Source organism: Fusarium solani (genome assembly GCF_023522795.1).
Source record: "Fusarium solani strain SB1 chromosome Unknown bctg00000003_1, whole genome shotgun sequence".
NCBI classification, from domain to species: Eukaryota; Fungi; Ascomycota; class Sordariomycetes; order Hypocreales; family Nectriaceae; genus Fusarium; species Fusarium solani.
In genome coordinates, this window is record NW_027072154.1 from 2,366,159 (window position 1) to 2,387,226 (window position 21,068).

At 54.3% G+C, this 21,068-nt stretch overlaps 8 protein-coding genes across 8 annotated transcripts; 4 read left to right on the plus strand and 4 right to left on the minus strand.

The window, feature by feature from the left end:
* Window positions 1-145: 145 nt before the first annotated feature.
* Window positions 146-3,418, plus strand: MRS44_006305 (uncharacterized protein; the record flags this gene model as incomplete). Its single annotated transcript, XM_065621713.1, has 4 exons — window positions 146-361; window positions 415-663; window positions 715-1,337; window positions 1,411-3,418. The coding sequence occupies 4 exons, from the start codon at window positions 146-148 to the stop codon at window positions 3,416-3,418; spliced, it is 3,096 nt and encodes a 1,031-aa protein (XP_065477785.1).
* Window positions 3,419-6,005: 2,587 nt separating this feature from the next.
* Window positions 6,006-7,207, plus strand: MRS44_006306 (uncharacterized protein; the record flags this gene model as incomplete). Its single annotated transcript, XM_065621714.1, has 4 exons — window positions 6,006-6,060; window positions 6,124-6,288; window positions 6,341-6,642; window positions 6,692-7,207. The coding sequence occupies 4 exons, from the start codon at window positions 6,006-6,008 to the stop codon at window positions 7,205-7,207; spliced, it is 1,038 nt and encodes a 345-aa protein (XP_065477786.1).
* A 709-nt stretch (window positions 7,208-7,916) lies between these two features.
* Window positions 7,917-11,453, minus strand: MRS44_006307 (uncharacterized protein; the record flags this gene model as incomplete). The annotated part of the gene is made up of 3 exons (XM_046274639.2): window positions 7,917-11,201; window positions 11,260-11,330; window positions 11,384-11,453. 3 exons carry the CDS (start codon window positions 11,451-11,453, stop codon window positions 7,917-7,919), a joined length of 3,426 nt encoding a protein of 1,141 aa, XP_046140098.2.
* Window positions 11,454-12,743: 1,290 nt separating this feature from the next.
* On the plus strand, window positions 12,744-13,022 carry MRS44_006308 (uncharacterized protein; the record flags this gene model as incomplete). The annotated part of the gene is made up of 2 exons (XM_046268168.2): window positions 12,744-12,765; window positions 12,817-13,022. 2 exons carry the CDS (start codon window positions 12,744-12,746, stop codon window positions 13,020-13,022), a joined length of 228 nt encoding a protein of 75 aa, XP_046140097.1.
* A 262-nt stretch (window positions 13,023-13,284) lies between these two features.
* On the minus strand, window positions 13,285-14,676 carry MRS44_006309 (uncharacterized protein; the record flags this gene model as incomplete). The annotated part of the gene is made up of 5 exons (XM_065621715.1): window positions 13,285-13,409; window positions 13,465-13,925; window positions 13,964-14,385; window positions 14,436-14,542; window positions 14,589-14,676. 5 exons carry the CDS (start codon window positions 14,674-14,676, stop codon window positions 13,285-13,287), a joined length of 1,203 nt encoding a protein of 400 aa, XP_065477787.1.
* Window positions 14,677-14,899: 223 nt separating this feature from the next.
* On the minus strand, window positions 14,900-17,836 carry MRS44_006310 (uncharacterized protein; the record flags this gene model as incomplete). The annotated part of the gene is made up of 1 exon (XM_065621716.1): window positions 14,900-17,836. One exon carries the CDS (start codon window positions 17,834-17,836, stop codon window positions 14,900-14,902), a length of 2,937 nt encoding a protein of 978 aa, XP_065477788.1.
* A 412-nt stretch (window positions 17,837-18,248) lies between these two features.
* On the plus strand, window positions 18,249-19,153 carry MRS44_006311 (uncharacterized protein; the record flags this gene model as incomplete). Its single annotated transcript, XM_046268165.2, has 2 exons — window positions 18,249-18,462; window positions 18,513-19,153. The coding sequence occupies 2 exons, from the start codon at window positions 18,249-18,251 to the stop codon at window positions 19,151-19,153; spliced, it is 855 nt and encodes a 284-aa protein (XP_046140094.1).
* Window positions 19,154-19,311: 158 nt separating this feature from the next.
* MRS44_006312 (uncharacterized protein) lies at window positions 19,312-20,931 on the minus strand (the record flags this gene model as incomplete). Its single annotated transcript, XM_046274638.2, has 1 exon — window positions 19,312-20,931. One exon carries the CDS (start codon window positions 20,929-20,931, stop codon window positions 19,312-19,314), a length of 1,620 nt encoding a protein of 539 aa, XP_046140093.2.
* Window positions 20,932-21,068: the final 137 nt, after the last annotated feature.

Sequence of the window (21,068 nt, forward strand, 5' to 3'; positions counted from 1 at the left end):
CGTCGATACCCAGCACGCGACAGACGGCCTGGTATTCCCAAGCATCGTTGTCCCAGCGAATCCCCACCGCCGGCACTGGATTGTGTCTCGACGCTGCCCGTTCCAGTCCAGAGACTCAAGCTCTCCACTGTCCTGAGAGACCGGCATGGACGCCGACGTCCCAAAGAGCGGACATGAGTCTCTCCCTTCAAACGCGCCTACCGAACGAACTTCCATGATGTCCCGAGACCCAGGACCTGAGACCCCCAAGATGGCTCACGATTCTATGGTTACGGTTCGCCTCTCAGAGCCCGAGTCCATCGTACTAGATTCCCCCGTCGCCACCACAGGCCTTGATACAAATCAATCGACGCCGACCAAGGTTCCAGCCTCCGACGAAGTCTCCGTCTGCGAAACCCCGAACCCAGCCTGAAGCGGACCGACACGATCGAAGAAGTCGACGAAGAAGACGAAGGTGTCAAGACTCCGAGCACGGAAGAGGCAACAAACACCGGAACCCCTCGTGAATCCTCACCGACCATGCCACCACCCATCCTTACGACCCGATCCCTGCGGGAGGAGCTTGCTGACGATGGTCACGTTTCGGATGACCAGGAAGAGGTGAACTGGGAGCAACTGGAGAAGACAGAAGATGAGCAGACCAAAGATGAAGAGACGGATAACGTGAGTTATTATAGCAACTTGAACTTGAAGAGCAGAAACTAACCGCCACAGTCGACGGCACTGTTGTTGGCCCGGCTTGAACAGGAGAATGCAAAGCTGGCTACGAACCCAAAGAGCGTCAAAGTCCAAGCCGTAGACCGCGCCACTGCGGAGCGCAGTGCGGTCAGCAAACCTCGCCCGCCCTCCATGGCCCAGCTTCGACAGATGGTCCAGGGACCGACGCCCCCTGCTTTGCGGTACTCGATGCTCCCTCCGCCTCCCATGACAGACCTCGAGTTCTACGCCGCCCTGGTCAAGGACTATCAGCAGACGGCCGCCCGGCTACCGACGCTCCTCTCAAATAAGATCCGCAAGGGCATCCCGCCGCCGCTGCGTGGGGTGGTATGGCAGAGCATGTCCGGGGCCCGGGACGCCGCGTTGGAGGAACAGTATGACCGCTTCTGCGGTGAATCTAGTCCTTATGAGATTATCATTGGCAAGGACCTGGGCCGAAGCTTCCCAGGAGTAGACATGTTTCGCGACCCCGAGGGTGACGGCCAGCGTATGCTTGGCCGCGTCCTCAAGTGCTTCAGTCTCTACGACACCAAGATCGGCTATTGCCAGGGGCTCGCCTTTCTGGTCGGCCCATTGCTGATGCACATGCCCGACAAGCAGGCCTTTTGTGTTCTGGTCCGGTAAGGAATCAGCCCCCAATATCCCTCCCTTCCCTCCCGTGCCAAGCCGGCAATCACTGACAAACAATCCAAGCCTCATGGAGCGATATGACCTGAGGGCATGCTTCCTCCCTGATCTCTCTGGCCTCCACGTTCGCATCTACCAGTTCAAGGAGCTGCTGAGGCAGAGCCTGCCGGTGCTGTCGAATCACCTCGACGACCTCCAGGTGGACCCTGCCTATGTCTCTCAATGGTTTCTGAGCTTCTTCGCCGTGACCTGTCCCTTGCCAATGCTGTTCCGCATCTACGATGTTATCTTTGCCGAGGGCGCTTCAGAGACATTGATGAGAGTCGCGCTATCCCTAATGCGGAAGAATGAGGCGCGACTATTGGCTTGCACTGAGATGGAGGATGTGATGCAGCTTCTTCTGTCCCGTGGCCTTTGGGATTGCTACCACTACAACGCCGATGAGTTTGTCCAGGACTTTGTCGGTTTGACAAGCGTTGTGACAAGGGAAAACATGCAGCAGCTGGAGCAAAGCTACCGGGAATCCAAAACGGCCACCACCAACCCTGTTCGGGGATCCGAGATAACCACTGCAGCTAGCCGGTTCCTGGGTCGTATCTGGGCAACCTCCACAACCAGCCTGTCACCCAAGTCGACCAACCTGAGCCCAGGACACACGGCGCCCGCAAGGCCGCTAAGCATGCTGCGCCGCAGTGCCTCGAAGCAGAGTCTCGCATCAACACTAAACTCCATGGAGGCCAGCTCAGCAAGCGTGACCAGCTCGACGTCGACAGACGCCACCACCGTCTCGAGGGATTCTTCCAATACCGAGGATGGAGGTATCGTGCGCGAGTCGACTCCAGTTGGCACCAAGTCCATGATCGCTCACAAGAATCTTGACGAGCGTAACCTGCACGGCCAAATTGAGGACCTGTTGACGGCTCTGAGCGAGCTGCAGCGCAACCATGCACTCCTGTCGAACCAGCTTCAGCGAGAACGTGAGGAGCGACAGGAGGATCGTAAGGCGGTTCAGTCGCTTCTCAATGGCCTAAGGCGGAAGGCAAGCCGCGACTCGTCGTCAACTGAGTCGAGCGGTCCTCGAGTCACAGTCTCGTCGGCAGACAACAAGGAGCAAGATCCGGAAGACGAGACCGATGAGACGAAGGAGCCCAAGGAGCCCAAGGAGCCCAAGACACCAGTATCTGAAGAAAACGAGCAATCCAAGCAGGAGAAGACCCAAGAAGACTCCCCTTCTACTCAGGACCTGGAGAATCTGCTTGACATGGTGGAGCGTCGGTTCCAGACTGAAGAGGAGAAGCGACGGTCCTCGATGCTTATATCGAAAGCGCAGCTGCGTGAAGAGTTATCTCATGCCAAGGATCAGCTTGCTGGTGCCATGTCGCAATCGCAAGAGTACAGCCGTCAGATTCATGACCTGAACCAAGAGATGTCAACGATCAAGGAGCAACTCCGTGAGAGCCATGCCCATGTCAGAACTCTCCACCAAGACAAGCAAAGGCTTGAGAAGCAGATGCATGGCTTGAAGTCTCGAGTGTCGGCCAGCTCGGCACATGAGTCGAGTAGGGACCCAGAGGCGGACCGCAGCAGCAAGGCGAGTGGAGTTGGTCTGCGAGAGTTCAAGCTTGGCCGCAGCAAATCGACGCCATCGCAGTCCGAAACCGAGCCCGCGCCGACAAGCAAGTTCAACAAGCGAATATCGTCTCTGCCGCGGGGCCATGAAGCTGTGCCAATGGTGACCACGACAGCGCCTGGGCCATCACCAAGTGAACATGAGGCTTTGCTCGTGGAGCTCGTTCAGGCCAAGACGGCCGAGGCCGTGGCCAAGCAGGAAGCAGAGGAGGCTCGGCAGAAGCTGGAGGCTCTGCGGAGATCTCACGGACTGGGCCGCGTCGAATCGTCGCACGGCTCCTCGGCATCGCAATCCGGATCCGGAGGTGTGTTCGGCCTACTTACCGGTCACGGGATGGGCCACGGAGTTGCGTCGGCAAATGAGCCCCCGGCAGCCAAGCCGGCACCGACAAATTCAGGATCGCCAGCAGCATCCGGAGGAGGGTTCTGGGGCTGGCGGAGGTGAGCTTGATGAGCACGGCTACAGCTTGTGGGATCTAGGTCCCAGCCAAACCAAGCCTCAGCCGCTTCGATGATGGGTCACGCGACATGCCTTTGATCGGTTTCCGGGGTCCGAGGACGTTTCTTTGTACATATTTGTTTGGAGGCACGAGTCCCTCTTTCTTGTCGAGCACACTTTCTGGGACGCCATGGCGGAAAACTCGGGGACTCGTGGGGTTTTGCTGGGCTGGGCTGGTTTCGTTTCGGCCACACTGCGCCCCTCACCATCAGTCGTTCGTTTCCTTGGTTTTCGTGGCACCTCATGTTATCACCATTGTCGTCATCTGTCAGGGCGTTTGTCTACTTTAGCACGGGAGTTGGAGTTGAAGGCTGGTGCCGTCTTTTTGGCGGTGATTCTTTGTTGGACGTTTTTTCTTAGATTCCCGCACGATCTGCGGATAGACAAACAGTTGCACAGCATCTATAATTGAGAACAGAAAAAAGAAATGAAGAGAAGAGAAACGATTCTAGCTCGTCACTACTGTATGCGCCTCGTGGGAAACCGGAGAGGGGTTGGGGGATCCAAGCAAGGTACGTGTTAATGATGCAGGATCGGCTTTGGTTGACGGCATGGACGAATGGGGGCCAATGGGAAGGCTCGAGAAGATGCCCCTTGGAAAGGGAGGTTCCGAGTGGATGGGCATTACCTACGTGCAGTTTTACCTATCCGGGTTTGGACTAATCATGATGTTGTTTAGACAATATCAGACAGAGATCAAGACGCTGATTCGAATGTTGAGCTATTGAGGACTATCGCGGGGGGCAAGACGAGTTGCAACCCTTGTTGCTATTGTCTCTTTGCCCAGGCTGAACTCCTTATCTCTTTTCTTTCAACTAAAGATAGTTGCCGTGTGCTACTCGCAATAACATGAGGCCTGTGCTTCGAGAAAGATCCCGGCTGTCCTGTTATTTTTTTCCGCCTAGGCTCCTAGCCCCATCAGAGGAGGCCCCCCTTTTTAGCGTGATTATCACATGCATTGACAAGCTGGCTCACTTTGAAATGACCAGATCATCCATCATGTCAAGGCATCATTCACCCCATTCCCTGCAACGGCTGCAAGGGGTTTGACTTGGGGCAGTGAGTGGTCTTTGAGTGAGTGACTGTCTTTTATTTCTGGGATATGTATGTCAATCTGGCCGCTGAAAAGAGTAGGCTGTCGTCTGCACCTCCAGCGCTATCTGCCCTTGTGGGACACCAGCTGGAATGTCGTCGTTTCAGCGCCGCGATGACGGGATTGGCCTTGGCCGGATCTGCTCGGACGTTTTGGAAGTTGTGGTGGTGCGTGACTTGGCAGGTACATGCAGCTCTGCGTTTTCCACTTAGCGCCTCGAGGTCCCTCTCGGGTCCTGGGTCCTGCCGTTGTGTTGCACTGCGTCATCCAGAGCTAATGAGAGGGAGCTCCACCGGTGGGTGGGAGGATTTTCTAGCAGAGCAGCAAAAAGCAACGCCATCATGGATCCAAGCTCCGTCGTCCGAAGCGCAGGATGGCACAAAGAAAGTAACGGAAAATGGTCTTTGATGCCCGTCCGTTGATGCCGGGCGTTGTTCAGCGTCCTGCCGTGCTGCACGCTCCACTAAAAACCTGCTCTCAGGCCGCTGTGCTCTTGTTGTGAAATGTCCCTGCAATAATTCCCGTTTTTTTTCTGTGTCGTCGAGCGTCACTGTCGTCACTGGTTTCCGTACCTGCCTGCCTGCCTTTCCAAAACTTGGTTACTTCCAATCTGTCCTGTCCCCTCCAAGACCAAAAAGTAAACCTCTGAAGCAACGTCATTCCTCCTCCATTCTTCCCTCTTCCTCTTCCTTCATCTTCTCCATCACCATAATAATCACCAACCTTCTTCCCAAGCTAACGACATTGCGAATAGCATTCTCCTGTTCTCAGCTGCGCTCATCAGGTACGTCTTCAACATCCTAGACCTCGTCTTCTGCTTGTTCCAGGGGTGCTCGTCTCGCTTGCTTTGCCCGTTTCTCTCACACGACACTCCCCCGACCGCCCCTTATCGGCAGACAAAAAAGCTCCAGACCAGACCAGACGCAGGCAGAGCAAGAGAGCCACAGGGAGCGCGCGCGTGCGAGCGAGACAGAGACAGCTACGTAGCTCCTCTCAACCTCCCTTGTCAAATCCCACCCTGCATCAATCAAAGCTTCCAAATTCTCGGGCCACTTTTGCTCACGCCGCCTTTCGCTTCCTGCAGAACATCTCCATCCTCTCCCGAATCACCTCCTATCCACGCAACGCGCGCCCGTCCACAGTCTTTCTTCGCCTAGTCCAACTCGCCCCGACGGTACTGCTCAGCGAGCGCAACAGCTTCCAGACGCCCTCATCTCCTCGCCAGCTCGTCGAAATGGCTGATTCCGCCCCGGCCGTCAACGGCGGCTCTCTTCTCGAGGCCACCAAATCCAGTGAGGTACGTCGTTGATGCGCTGTCCTCGTACGGGACATCTCGGACGCAGCTTTTTGCTAACCACGTTCCACAGTCTTTTCCTGCACTTTTTGCACCACCATAACCTCGATCGCAACAACTATTCGAGCTCCTTTCTGTAAAGCAACATGGCTGACCTTGCTACTCCAGACGCCGCTGCTGCGTACCAGTCTGTTACCAACGGTATGAGCTCCTGCCTCTCCTCTCCTGATATCTGGCATGTTTTGCTAACGTAGTCTCTCACAGGCCCCGTTGCGCAGAACGTCTACGACCACACTCAGAAGGCTTCCAACGAGCTCTCCAACCTGGCTGCTGCTCGACGCACTCCCTCGACTCCCGCTGCCACTGGCCAGCCTCTCACTCACTACCACTCCTTTTCTCAGAGCTCCTGTCTTGGAACAACCCTCGTAAGTCGAGCTCTGTCTGCTGTCCAATTTGATATAGCTGACCAGCTTGTAAACAGGAGCTTCCGGTATTGCCTACGCGACCACCGTCTCCCTTATTTTTGCTGCCCGATACTTGGATGTCCTTCGATGGGCTTTCAAGGTTTCGTGGATGGTCCTTGGTGTGACCATCCTCGCCGAGGTTGTTGGCAAGATCGTACTCAACAATGGCCTGGCTACTCAGGTTCGCCCTCGTCGATACTACACCGTTCCCCGTGAGACTCTCGACCACATGATTGGAGATGCCCACGAGCTCGTCAACTTCTTTGTTATTGAGGCCCAGCGAATCATCTTTGCTGAGAATGTCTTTGCTTCTGTTGCTGTAAGTGCTTGCGCAAGAGCTACATGAGGGACGTAACTGACATACGCAGGCCTTTGTCGCTGCCTTCATTTCTTACTATCTTGTCAAGCTTGTTCCCTACTGGGGCCTTGCTGTTATTGGCACCACCGTCGTTTTCTTTGTTCCTCTGATTTATACCTCCAACCAGGAGCTGATTGATGAGCAACTCCACCACGCCTCGGAGCTCATCAACTCGCAGACCGCTCAGGTCCGAGATGTTGCCTCGAAGCAGATGGAGCAGGTTTCGGCCATTGGCAAGCAGTACGCCGGCGACTACAGCGGCAAGGTCCATGACCTCCTCCGAGGCAACCATGGTTCGCGCCAGAAGATTGAGAAGCCCACCAAGGCTGCTGCTCCTGTCGTCAAGGAGCCCGAGTTCCCCTCTCCTCCCACTGAGGACCCCGTCAAGTCGGAGGCGGCTCCCCAGATTCCCACCCCCGCAGCTCTCAAGGAGGAGATCTCCGAGCCTACTGCTATCGATGCTGAAATTCCCGAGGTTCCCAGCGAGCCTGTTGTCGCCAACAAGGAGCCCATGATTGCTTCCTAAGCAACCGATACGAAGCAGTTTCGACGTGTACACGAGCTGAGAAAAGGCATAGCTGGCCTAGGCAATGAATGTGTTTTACGGCATTTCGGGGCGCATGTCTTTCCTTTAATCGAGGGCAAGGGATTGTCAGATTGGAATCGGGCGCGAATTGGTTTTTGGGAGCACCCAATCCTTGGCAAACAATGCGAGAAACGACTCTAGTTGACAGTGATGAAAGATGGCTTAAAATATGGATATGGGTTGGGCAGATGCTGGGTTCCGGAAGAAGAGCGAGGGCCTGGTAGTGGAAGGATGCGAGGCTCTTGATTAATGTGTCGTCGATGGTTGATGTTGATGGAACGCCAGCATCTGGCTCAAGGCTTGTTTTTGCGTGTGTGCGAATGCGTGCGTCTCGTCTTTGTTTCTCGAGGATTGGTGTTTAGGATTGTATACTGTGTATTCTTGCAGAGGGCCTCGGCCTTGCGCGTAACCTTTGAGCCGAGATGCACAATTACAACTTGTATTCTTATACTGGCTTTAACTTTTTATTGCAAGTGATGTGTGGAGCTGAGTGCATACAATGCTGGTTGTAAGATGCTGAGTTGGTGGTAGAGCACAAGTACTAATGCAATATATTCAAGTTTTATTCTCATAACGCCAACCCCAAGAGGTATACATCTACTTTTTCTACCATTCCCCATAGACTCTCGCCGACTGATGAGACCTAGACTTACTTCCTTCGCTTGCCACCTCCTCCGTCTTCGCCGGAAGCACGCTTCCGGCCATTCTTGCGCCAGAACTCCTTGGTCTCGCGCTTCTCGCGGGCCTCCTTCTTTTCCTCGTTGTCGGCCAGCTTCTTCTGGAAGGCGGCGCGGTTCTCCTCCTTCTTGGCGCGGCGCTTGGCGGCGGCGTCGTTGCGGATGGTGAGCATCTGCTGCATGAGGGCGCGGGCCTTCTTCTCCTCGGAGCCGGGGGCCATGATGACGGCGCGCTTCTTCATGTAGGTGTCGCGCTTCTGCTTCTTGGTCTCGACGATCTGGGACTTGAAGGGAAGCTCGGCGGCTAGGGCCCGGGGCACGCGCAGAGGGTTGAAGTGACGGGTCTCGCGCTCGATGGACCGGTACTGGCTGTTCTTGAGCTGAGGGGTGGCGACGCCCTGAGAACGGCGGACCTCACCCGTCAGGCGCATGGGTTGCCAGCCGATGAGGTTGGTGACGGGGTTGTAGAAGCGGTGCGGCTTGACTGGGTACCAGGCGCGCAGGAAGACGATGTCGCTGAGGAGGATCTTGTCCTCGAAGGTGGCACGGAAGTGACCCTCGGGCTTGGACAGGGCACGTTTGATCTGACCGCGGATGCCTGACACGGTCTTGATGGAGGCGCCTTCAAACTTGGCAATCTCGAGCGACGAGTTGAACATGTCCTTGATAAAGGCAGTGTTCTTGTAGATCTTGGCGGGCGTACCCGTGAGCTTGAGCTTCTTGACGATCTCGGTCGACTCGTCGACGCTGAGGATAGTACCGGTGGCTGCGATACGGAAGCCGGCCGTGGACCCGGAGAGGGAGTTGAAGCACACGAAGCCTGAGTTGGGGGCGATCAGGGGGCCGTAGATGGTACCGAAGCAGTGCATGTGCTCGGGTGTGTACTTGAGCATGCGGTTTCGCGTCCGCGAGTCGGTGGTGCTGTAGATGGGCATGGTCTGGAAGCGCCGCCAGCCGAGCGAGAAGATGAGGGGGTCGTTTGACTTGAGAATGCGCTTGTGCCAGCGGTGCCTCTTGATGCGGACCTGGAGGAAGCCGAAGCGGTCCTCCGTGGGAGACAGACCGCCGACGACGATAGGACGGCGGGCGTCAAACATGGAGACGAACTCTGCGGGGACGTTCTCAAGGATGATCTTGGCGTACTTGCCGGCGCGGTATCCCTCGACGGCGGTTCGCTGCCTCTCGTCGAGGTTGGAGAACTCGTCCTTGTTGATGTCGAGCTGCTTCTGGATCATTGCCTTTTGCGCCTCGTACCACTCGTCCTCGCCAAACTCCTGGATGTCTCCGCCCTCCTTGCGGGCCTTGGCCTTGTCGTTGAGGAAGCCTTCTCGGTCCTCCTCCTCGAACCGCATCTTGAGCTCCTCCTTTCGCTTGGCGTTCTTTTCTCGCTCGGCTTCAATGTCGTCGGCGGTATCTGGCTTCTGTTCTTCCTCGTCTTGCTCTTCGGCCTCGAGATCCTCAAACACGCCGTCGCCTTCGTCGTCTGAATCCTCTCCGCCCTCCATGTCGTCGTCGTCATCTTCGTCCTCATCGTCTCCCGCGGTGAGGGCTGCTGATGTGAACTTGCGACGCAGGGCCTCGACATTCCTCTCCTCCGCCCACTTTGCGGCGAGGTCCTCGTAGTCGTAAAGGGGTATTGACCTGTCCTCAACAGAGTCTTCCTTTTCCTGTTTTGACTTCTTGAAGAAATCGTCATCGTCATCATCCTCGATGTTCTCCTCCTCCGACTCGTCATCGTCGCCCCTCCACCGCTTCAGTGCGTCTTCAGGGGTCATGGAGTCGTCGTACATGAGCCTGGCCAGGTCACCTGTGTGGTATGTGCGTCTCTTGCCGTGAAGCTTCAGGGCGTTGCCTGTAAGGTTGTCCTTCCACCGTAGTGCTGCGGCTTCTTCGTCCGAGTCGTACTCCTCGTCATCATCCACTTCCTCGGCTTCAGACATTGAGCCTAGATCTGAGTCGCTGTCGGCAAACGCAAGATCATCCTCATCGACGTTCTTATCGGCGTCCTTGCGGAACATCTTGCCCAGCTTGCCTTCGTTGAACTCGACCTCGGCATCCGAGTCATCCTCATCGTCGCCGCTGACAAAGCCCTCGTCGTCCTCATTCTCCTCATCATCCGACTCATCGCGCTCTGCGAATCGAGCCTTGCGCTGTGTTTTACGTCCTGTATCCTCCTCTTCGGGCACTGCTTCAACCTGGCCACCGCCCTTGAAGAGCTGCACACCACCTTCCATCTGACCCAAGAGTTTCCGCTCAGCCTGCAGACCGACAATCATCTCTTCGCCCTCTCCTCGCTCGGCGTTTTCATCATCCTTGTCAAAGGTGAAGCCCTTCTCTCGTGTGATCCAGATGGCATCGCCCTCAATCTTCAAGCCACTACGATCCGACATGGGCGCATGCAGCTTCTTCTCCTTCTCGTCCAGCCTTCGTCGTCCCGTCTTGCCGGTAATCTTAGCGAGCGCCTGCTCCATAGCAGGAGTTGGACAGGGGTCTGGCAGAACTTCCATGTTGGAGACTGTAAAGTCGCCCAAGCCAGGAACGTGTACCCGCTGTCCTTGCGACGCAAAATTTGTGCCTCGTAGATATCCAGACAAGACAATCGATCGGTCGCACTTGGGATCCTCCTCGATCTTGGTGGGATGCGTGATATCTCGGAAACTGTCGATAATGGTGTAAGGGTGCGAGTTGCGCCAGATAAGCGGACGAGGGTTCTTCATGACGGAGAGGAAACGCGACAGGTTGTGGATTTCGCGATCGGGGTATCGTCCATTCATGACACCAGAGAGATAGAAGAGATGCGCGCCCTGGTACAGCTCGGTCCACAGTCTCTTCTTGAGCCTCTTCTTGGCATCCTTGAGCGCCTGGGGCTTTCGGAACAGGTCGAGATGGGTCAAGATGCCAAACACGTTTCCAGGCATACCCGTGGCGGCGAGGATGTTGAGGAACTCCATAGTCTCCATCTCGAAGCCGTAGTTTCCGTCAATCATGAGAAGGACAATGTCGGCCACCTTGGCGATGTCGACCATGGCCTCGAGCTCGTTGGGGCATTCGACAAAGGTCAGGCGCTGCTTCTTGGAAGTGACGACGGTAATGGGGCCCTGAGGGTCGGTTATCGTCTCCTTGGCGTATCGTCGGACAAGCGACTTGAGGAGAGTCGTCTTGCCTACGCCGGGAGGACCGACGATGGTGACGAGGCGAGGCGGGGCCTCATCGGGCAGTCGGTCGACGAGGGGAACATGGAGGCGCTTTTCCTTGATCTATTCGTAGTCGTCAGCATTACATACCATCAGAGTAGCTTGCGCAATGTGGTCCTACATCCTGCGATCTCGCTGCTTGTCGTTGAAGCTTGCCCGGGTTAGAGAATGCGAACGCCTTGGGATTGCGCTCTGCGGTCAAGTCAGCCATGCGCCCTGGTCGCGGATTGTGCAGGGAAACAAACCTCCCGTATGCTGCTTCTTCTCCTTCCTGTCCTTGGACTTGCGATGCGGCTTGTGTACTTGGTCCTCCATGGTTGCGCGTGCTGTGCTTCACGGGCTTCCACGGTCCATCACCAGTAGCAAACCAAGGCCTGTCGCTTTCAAAATTTCTATGGTCTCTTGGGAAAATTTATCCGATAAGGCGATAAGACATTGAAATTGGCTTATCGATAGCAGGCGGGGCGTCTAGTTAATGCCGACCTTGATTGGCTAGCAAACGCGCTTCTCGTTTAGAGCTCCTTCCATCAGCCACAATCCAGCCACATGAGGCTCAACTTCCATCTCAACTCCAAAAGTTCCCAACCGTCTCATCCAACTTCCTGTTTAAGCATGGATCTTATCGCCCTGCAGGGCCAAGTCGCCCTTCGGCGTGACGTACTCATCGTCGTTTCTCCGTGCCTTCGTCCGGTGCGAAATTACATCATGGGCCAATCCTACCGGCCGAGCGACAAGGGTTCTTGGCGCCCAAGTCTTGGATGGAAACCATGAGAAGGTATCATGACCTCCCTTGTCGAAGAGTTGCCAACTTGCGGATGATGTGATTTGTGAGATTTCTATTATTGGACTTTAGTCCGAAGACTGTTTCCGAACTGGCTTATGGCTGAGAGAGACAGTAACTCGGATCGTCACTCAAAAGGTCGCATGTAATCATCCGACCCCAAGGATTTCGAGCTAAACCCATTGCAACAACTCCTGGGGACCATATGAGTCGACAATTTTAGCATCATGAGCAACAAGCAGCTATGACTCCCGCTAAAGAACGCGTGGTCATAGTTGGCTAGAGGATCTGACGTCCCTGCATCCTATCCCCCGCATGCTCTACTGTAATGCCGCCCTCACGCACACGCACCGCTCGTCTACCTATTGAGGAGGGTCTCGTGCATATCCTGCGTGTCTCGCTTACACCTCCTTGTCGTCAGCCTTGTACGTAGGCATCTGTGTATTCGTCCGCTCCGTTGTGAGATGCTTACGATGGTGTGGCTTGCCTTGTTGCCTTCGGCGTGGCCTTGATGATCAGGCTTTCGTCATGACTCACGCAATCTCTGAGAGGTGACAATACTGCTACGCAAGACAATTCCCGCAATTGAGTTTTTTCATGTCTGTTTTGGATAGGAGTTGCAGATGTGCTAGAGCAGCGGTCGTTTAAGGTCTCAGGCTTCAAGTATAAAGAGATGGGCATGAAGCATCTTGTAGACTTCATTCAGTCGTACACTATTCAACCATAACAACAATCACAAACACTTACACTCTTAAACTCAATTGACTCTCAGCCAAATCTTGTTCATAACCATCAACCAATCCATACCCAAACAACTTTACAACATGTCGAACCCTACCACAAGCAGTAAGGATTCACACAAGCTAAGCTCGAGCGTATGCTGACTCTTAATCTTAGCCAACATGAACCCATCTTCAGACCAGTATACCAGCTCCAAGGCTGCCGACCCCGAGACAGCTTCCATTGCCACCTTTTCCTCAACCGCGCCTCTAGTCAAGAAGGACAAGAAGGAAAAGCAACAAAAGCAGAAGAAGGAGACCGAGATCGACGTTCAGAAGCTACAGGAGCAGGCTTTGCGATCACAAATCCGCTTTAGCATGTAAACGGTAGTCTTGGAAAAGGTCACTTGAAAAAGGTCACTTAAGGGGGGCTTGGCGTGGCCACGAAGGCGTCATGACATTGTATTTAAAAGGGCCGTTCTAAGAAACGGCCCAGCGTTGGATATTTTGGGGACTTTGGGTTAAAGTTCACCAGTCAATGTGACTTGGAGAGAGTGAGCGACGGTTACCATTCACATGAACAAGACTGGCATTGGCAGTCTTTAGTTAAATTTGAATCATATTATTTGCGACTTCGCAACCACGCTTAGAAGCTGTCGTTGAGAATATCCTCGTTCATCTTGACCATGGTAGGGCTGTACTCAGATGAGTTTGGGTCAACGCCGGCATCCAGGAGAATATCGCCAACAATTCTCTGGCTGGCTTCTCGTGCTGAGATACAAGTTAGCCATGGTGGTCTTGTGATAGGATACTTTGAGCAACTTACCGGGTGTCTGTAAAAGCTTAGATGGGGGTAGGGCAAACTGGATCGTCTTGGGCGGACTCATGCCAGCGTAAAGATCAATGTCCTCATCCTCCTCGTCGCTCTCCCAGTCAATCTCGTACTTCTTCTTTCCACTAGCAATAGTACTTTCTTCAGCAAACACATCTCGCGTCTTTCTGGCCGTCGCTGGCGTCTGCACGCTGACGCCAGGGGTTCTGGGACCCTGTGTGGCTGCTGCGAGGCGCTGCCGGGCGTTACTCTTGTACGGCGACATGAATGCCTCGCTGCGGAGGGTGGGCACCGCCATCTCGGGGGACGAGCCGGGAGAGTCGTCCTTCCACGTGGGGGTCTCCTTCTTGGGCTGGTTGCTCTTGAGGGGGAGATGCGATAGGCGGGTTTGTGTGGTGTGGCCTGGATGCGGTAGTTCTTGTCGAGGAGGCGATGGAGCAGGGGATCCTTGTTCGCTTGCGCCGATTGCTCGATTGTATGATCGTCGTCAAACTTGTTCAGTGGCGTCATGGCCATGTCTGGAAGTCTGGCGGTGTGCTGGGCGAATAAGACGGTCGAGTCCTCATTATCTTGCAGCACAGTCGTCTCATCCTCCTCATCCTGCATCTCTCGCTTCATGGTTTCATACGGCGACTGCATATCCGAGAAGCGCGTCCTGGTCTTGGACGCTGGTGGCCGGGGAGTGCTGCCCGAGAGCTCGGCATCATCGAGGAGAGAGTCGTCGGCGTGGAAGGTGGAATGCTCGGCACCGGTTGTGGCCGTCATATCATCATCATGCTGGGCGGTATAGTCTGCGGTGGTATCCTCCCTCATGGCCGTGCTCTCTTCCACGTTGGTCGTCTCGTCATCGTTCGCAAGCTCTTCGTAGCCGGAGAGGGAAACGTTGGCCGAGGCCTCGAAGAACTGTTTCCAGAACTGGGCGCTGTTAGCTTTGGGCGTCTTTCATTGAAGGAGATCTGCTCTACCTTTGACGCCTCCCATACGGCGCGCGAATGTTCTCCATATTGCTCGACTAGGGGGAGGATGCTTGTGGTCACGATGCGATGCGACTTGCTGAAGTTGTGATCGATTTCTGCCCAGGTTAGCACCCAACGAGATACAACAAGGGCAATTAGTACCTTGGAGAGTGAGGGTGATGGATTGTTCCAGCCTCTCAAGCTCCTCTGTCAATGACAGATTACGAGCTGCGTTGCTTGGTCGAGACATGGTTGTAATACTCAGCGGTTGTCCAAGTCGCTATGATGGATGTTGGGTTGCTTGTTTACTATGCTCATGATAAATTGGAGCCGCGCGTGGGGACGCGATGAGGGGCAGTCTTGGCGGGCCTCCTCCACTGACAGTATGGCGGGGTACATTGCATCTGGTGTATCACAAAGGCATGACAACAGACGTCGAAATATATTATGCATAATTTCTTCTCTAGTCGATCCTAGCCTTTGGTGTAATAGTCGTTCATCTCCAGTTTCATCAGAAGCTGGGCCACCATGTGATCTTCTCCAATGCCCTCCTGCTTCAGTCCCAAGTCGTCCGACACCTTGTTGCTTGTAGATCGACTCTTTTCTGTCAATGCTCGACAGACCGTCGCAAAAATTTGAACCTTGGTCTTGAAGTTCTTGTAGAGTCGCTTAATCTCCTCTCGAGTTTCTTCAGGGCTTGTGTCTGGGCCTATCCCCATGGCTTTCATTCGAGAGAACTTGGAATACGCCAGTAGAGAGACAAATATTTCATCGAGAAGCTTCAAGACTGGCTGTTGTCTCTTTCGGAGGAAAAGAGAAAGCATAATCCGGTCTAGGACTCGCGAGTGAAATTCTCGAAGCCTGTCAGGACTCTCCACCGTTTCTGGGTTGCTGCTGAGGTCTGGGTTGTTCAGATCTGACTCAATCTTATCCAGCTTGACTTCGAAAGCTTGCCAAGGGATAGCAATGCCCGAATCGAAAAAGAATGAAGTGATGCCGGAGACAAAGTGATGTGCCTCTCGAGCAAATCGATACGAGATGTCCTCAGGGTCGTACCAATGGGTCGTTCTGGAGTTGACGTCCCGGAAGAGCTGGTTGATTACATACAGCATCCTCAGGATTCTTAACAGAAACTTGAAGATGCGATCATATTGTGTCAAGATGACTGGCGTGATGATGCTGGACAGGGGACCTGGTGCCTTGTAGGACAAGCGGAGAAAGTCGAGAGCCTCTAGAGAATCCGGATTCATGCACTTCTCAATCTCCTCTTCTGACAGATCTCGCACACCAAAGCTTAGGTCTCCTGGTAGTTCGGCTGAGTCCCTGGATATGCTGGTCAACCTTTCCTTGGAAAAGCCATTGTCGGATGTAAAGCTCTCGGCTAATACGCCCATCAGCGCGAGCCGCAGCTCAGAGCTCGCTGGGGGCCAAGTGTCTCGACCTCCAAGACGAAGGCCCATGACACCACCCTGTCGTGCGACTCCAGCTTGTCGTTCAGCTGTCTCCAACTCAGGGTCGAACAAGGCGTGTGATAAGCGACTGACAAATAACCCGTTTCCAAACATGTGGAAGTCGCGATGCATCTTGAGGTGACTGCGCAAGTCATGGTTGCTAAACAGAAGTCGCAGACTCTCTTGGTTGACCACATGGGATTGGGCTGAAGCAATACCACCGAAGGACAACACTGGGAGTAGTGACCAGTGAGGTGCAAAATCAGGACGTTGGGCGGGAGGTCGATAGGCCCCAGACAGCCTTTGGCGGACAACTTGGCTCAGAGAATCCTCGGCCCCATGATCTGGCAGAGGCTGGTTGAATTGCTCAATGGACGCCAAGAGTCGCTGTTCCATTTGGTCCGCTTCGATACCATGGTATTGTAGCTCGGCCCCGGAAGCTACCGGAAGCATGTAACGCTTCAGGAGATCCTGCTCATGCTGGTCTGGTTCTTGATGCGTCCTGGCCTTTTGAACCGCCTCGAAGAGATTAGCCCGGTACTCGTTGACCCGAGCCTCGAGTTCGTGAATGGCGTCCCAATCGTAAAGCCAGCCGACCTTGGGAGGCCGAGTCACGTCGAGGATATTCGGCGTCGCCAAGGGGTGTTCTGGGTGGCATGTCCTAATGAACCGCAGATTCTTGCCCGTCTCAAAGATGGACTTGGCGATGTCGTATGGCATAAAGTGAGGCATCTTGTTCTCGTCCAAGCGGAAATCAACATCTTCCACCTCTTGACCAAAGTCATCCATGTATTTCTCCTTGTCGACCTTGATGAATCCCTTGCTCTCACCAACGTTGGCTTTTGTTAGTGGGAGACCCTCTTCCCGCTTGGTTCCAATCCATTCCTCTAGGAACTCAATCCATGGCTGTGAGACTCTTTGTAAAACCTCACGCATGATCCCACGTAGTTGCTCCTCGCCGTAATCAACCGAATAAGCTTCGTGAAATACGTAAGAGAGGACGTGCTCGTCCGTGTAGCCCTTGCGAAATTTGGATGTAAGTCTGCGAAAGGGGGCCAGGATTGCTAACAGCCCTTTGACTGTCGACTGCAGTTCCAAGAGTGATCGGGGATTCTGACCAGATACCGCCACATGCTGCTGGACATCCTTGAGGACCTGATTAAGGGCACCAGCCAAAGCAACACCACACCGATTAGTACGCTTTGAATATGTGGTTTGGACAAAGGATTGAAGTTCCAAGAACATCAAACCACATTTGTGACACTGCTTCTCTAACCCTTCGAGGACATCTCTCGAATACCCCGAAACACGCATGTTGGGTAATGCTGGCGCCAGAGAGCGTCCCTTGTCTGGCCTGAAGAAGAAAACCGACTCTTGCCCAAGTGCCAGAGCAAGTAGGGAGGTGAAGTAGGCCTTGGTATCGATAATAGGTATGTCGGAGTTCTTGAGTTCCAGAGGGTCCATCGACCACGTCAGGAGGGCATCGTAGACACCAGCACCAGCTTCGGTTACCATATGTGGTTGACCAACTGTTGCTCCACCGGCTATAAAGCCATCCCAAGTCTTGTGCTCGGCAGCTTTTGCTTCCGGCTCGGCAATACCTATCCATAAATCGTCCGTCGGCTCCGCATCATGGATGGTCTCTTTGGGGGTCGGGACATCGTTGGAGGAGGTGGTGACTTCGGGCTCAGCCTCTTCAGGCTGTAGGGACGGTAGCTGGAAGAAGCCATTCTTCTCGACGGCTATGGATGATAATTGCAATAAATCAGAGTCTAGATCGTCTGAATAATTTATTAGCATAGTTAAAGTTGGAGATGATAAGAGGGGCACGACTTTTGAGACTGGGTGAGAAGAAGGATTCGGTCCGTCAAGATCGTCGTTTAGCTGCGCGTGCCATTTTGACCTCTTCCATAAGTCGGGGACATCAAAAACAGCTGATAGATCATCAAGTTCAGCCATGACTGCTATGTTGTTTCGAGCAAACAATCCAGCATCGTCCAAGACGAAGGTCGTGTGGAGTGCATGGTTGGGTTGAGCTGTTGCGCATGAGGTCCATTGGTTCGGGCGGTCAATTTACGCGAATTCGGCGGCCCCGCGACGCGTTACAGCGCCTTTCGCGCTAAGGATGCACTGGAGCTGAGCTGAGCTCCTTCCAGAACACGGCGCCAGCGAATCGCGGGTCATTCACGCCACACCTTGTGGAGGGCAGCTCATGATCAAACAGAGCTTGAATCCTTCAACTCTCCATTGCATGGATTTCCTGCAGCATCTCTAGCATCACCACCGAAAACCGAGACATTTGAGAGCCCTTCCGCCGAATTCTTTGACCCAGATACATTCTATCCTCTCTACTCGTCACAGCTCAATCACAATGGCGCCTAGAAAGCGTGCCCGCGCCAGCACCCAGACTGCGGCGACGCCAACGCCTGCGCGCGACGACGACGCAATGGACGTGGATACTCCCCAGGCCGGCGATCAAGAGGAAGCCGCCGAACAAAAGGAGCCCGACAACGATTTCAACGACCACTGGACGGATGATCAAGTCGCTTCTCTATTCAAGGGCGTCATTCGTTGGAAGCCAGCCGGTTAGTTTCCATCTCCAACCTTTTTAACATCCTCTAACAGCTGTCTGTAGGGATGCACAGGCATTTTCGAATGATAGCAATCTCAGAGCACCTGCGGAATCACGGCTTCGACCCCGATCTATACCCGCACACGCGCATCCCCTACATCTGGCAGAAGCTGCGGACATACTACAACCTCGAAGTCATCGACGAGCGGGAGAACTTTGACGAAGACGAAACGGAGGATCGATATGTCGAGTTTTCGCTCCCTAGAGCACAATTCTTTGACGCCATGATGCAGCGCGCACATGCCGATCCCAGCGAAGCGCCTACATCACCTGCGCAACTCGATCTCTCACCAGCACCGTCGTCCCCAGCCAAGAAGCGAAAGCGAGGTGACACCAAGACTAGAGGTACTTCGGTGGAGGACACTGAAGAGGGAACGGACGCACCATCGCCAGCACCAAAGACAAAGCGAGGATCAAGACAGAAGAAGAAGGGCGCGACGCAGACCAAGGCTGAGAAGCAGGAAAAGGCCGAGACAACAGAGGAAGAGGAAGCAGAGGAAGGCAGCTCGAGCTCATCGAGCGAGGAGGAAGAAGGGAGCGTCGAAGAGGGCGGAACACCTGTCTCGAAAGCGACGAGAGGTGCCAAGAAGGGACAAAAGTCTGCGCCCGCAAAGACAAGGGCGAGGGCACGGAGAAGACGGTGAGGCTGAAGTTGTGGTTCTGCATCTTGGTGGCGGGATGTTATGGTTTAGATACCCTTAAGCAATGGAATTCATGAATATGTAACGATTACTGTAGATGCTTCGTCTAGTTGTATGGACATGGCCTGTTAAATGCTTGTACATGTCTGGTCTTACGACGTCTATTTGCTCTCCCACTCACTGCGGTATCTCGTCTGGGTCCTCCAATCCCGTCCTATGGGAAAGATGCTCTCTACATCGAGTGTCGTCCGCTGCGTCGAGCCCGGCTGATACATCTTGGGCATCTCGATCGGCGGCTTCTTCTGCAGGAGATCCCACATCTCGGCCTCGGCCTGCCGGTTCACGTGCTGGTCACGCTCCTCGGCGTACTGCTCCTGCCGTCTCTCTGTCGCGATGCGGTTCTTGAGGGACTCCTTTTTGCGGTATGTCTCTGGGAAGTCGGCGGCGGAGAACTGCAGGATTTCCATGGCTTCTCGGTTGATGGCGGCTTCTTCCTCGCGTGATGCAATCATTGCCGTCTCAAAGTCCGAGTCGTCTATTACCTCCTCGTCGGAGAGATCCGAAAGATCTTCGACCATACTTGGCTCGAGTGCCCTTTTCGCCTTTTCTTCGCGTCCGGGCAAGTCGCTCTCAATTTGATCGTAGCTAAGAGCTTCCTGATCTGCCTCTTCGTCCCGGTCAGGTAGTTCGTTGTATACCTCGAGCCGAAGTCTTCGGGCACACTTGTTCCAGAACCTCAGAGAGTTTCGTTTTAGGCCTAGCGAGGCAACTGCAGTTTCGACATCCTCCACCCTGATGATGTCGCGGGTTGAGGGCATGACTTCCCTCTTGGCTCGGATCCTGGACATGCTGAGAAAGATGGTTGCTTGGACAATTCTTCTGGTTATGGAGACTGTCAAAGAGTGGAAGTCCTCGAATGTCGTCGCCCATATTGAGGGAGGGCTGTCGTCGATAAAGTTCCAATTCTCGCTAGGAATGGAAGAGTTCATAAAGATGCGCTCAGAAAGCCCCAGCCAGGTATGAAGATGGAAAAGGGTAGAGAAGGGCAGGTTTTGACCCTCAGGATTCTCGCCATTGTCAAGTTGGCGGGCGACTTGGGGGGTAATGTCCCAGCACTCTCCCCATTTGCTCTCTTCCCGTTGCTCTTCTTTGCGCTCCTGGCGGACAGATATGGCGTCGGCAGCTTCTTCCAGAGCATGGCAGCACTGCTGGCTGAGCTCGATTGCTGCAGGGTGCTCGGGGAATTCGATGGCCGAACGTCTGACTTCTCGTTGCCTTAGAAGCTGCGCCCTCTGCAGCACGTGGAGGTAATGATTTACCTCGACCTCGCTCTTTGTGCCTATGCGCGAGGCAATCCCGGGCAGATCCCCTTGTCCTAGGCGTGCGAGAGCCTCAAAGAAGAGTTTCTTTTCTAGAGTGGACCACAGTGTGAGGCCGATTTGGCTTGCGTCGAGGACGCCCTCTTCATCAACGACACAAACCCGCTGCGCCGCATCCTTAATGTCGATGTTGAGAAGGTTCAGATAGTCGGTGTTCAGAACTCCTTTATGCCGCTTGAAAACACGAGGTACCGGGTCCTCCTCTGCTGGGCGCTTGAGTGATGACTGTTGATTGTCCTCGCCTGCATCGATTTCGTCGCCGCTGTATATGCTACCAGAGGCATCGCTGTCTCCTTGGCCGTATTCTCCAAGTAAACCTTGTGCGACTTGGGCCCTCAGCTCAGCGTCGCCCATGTCAGGTCCCTCCTCAGCGAGGGGATCATAGTCGGTTCCCGGCTCCATGCTCCCTCGTTCCTTGTATGTCGAAGATTGTGAGAAGGCGAAAACATGATAGCAACGGCGGGACTAGGGCGAGTTCCGACCTGGGAGTGAATGCAAGGCCAGTGAAGAATGGAAGAAGATTGGAACTTGTAAAAGTT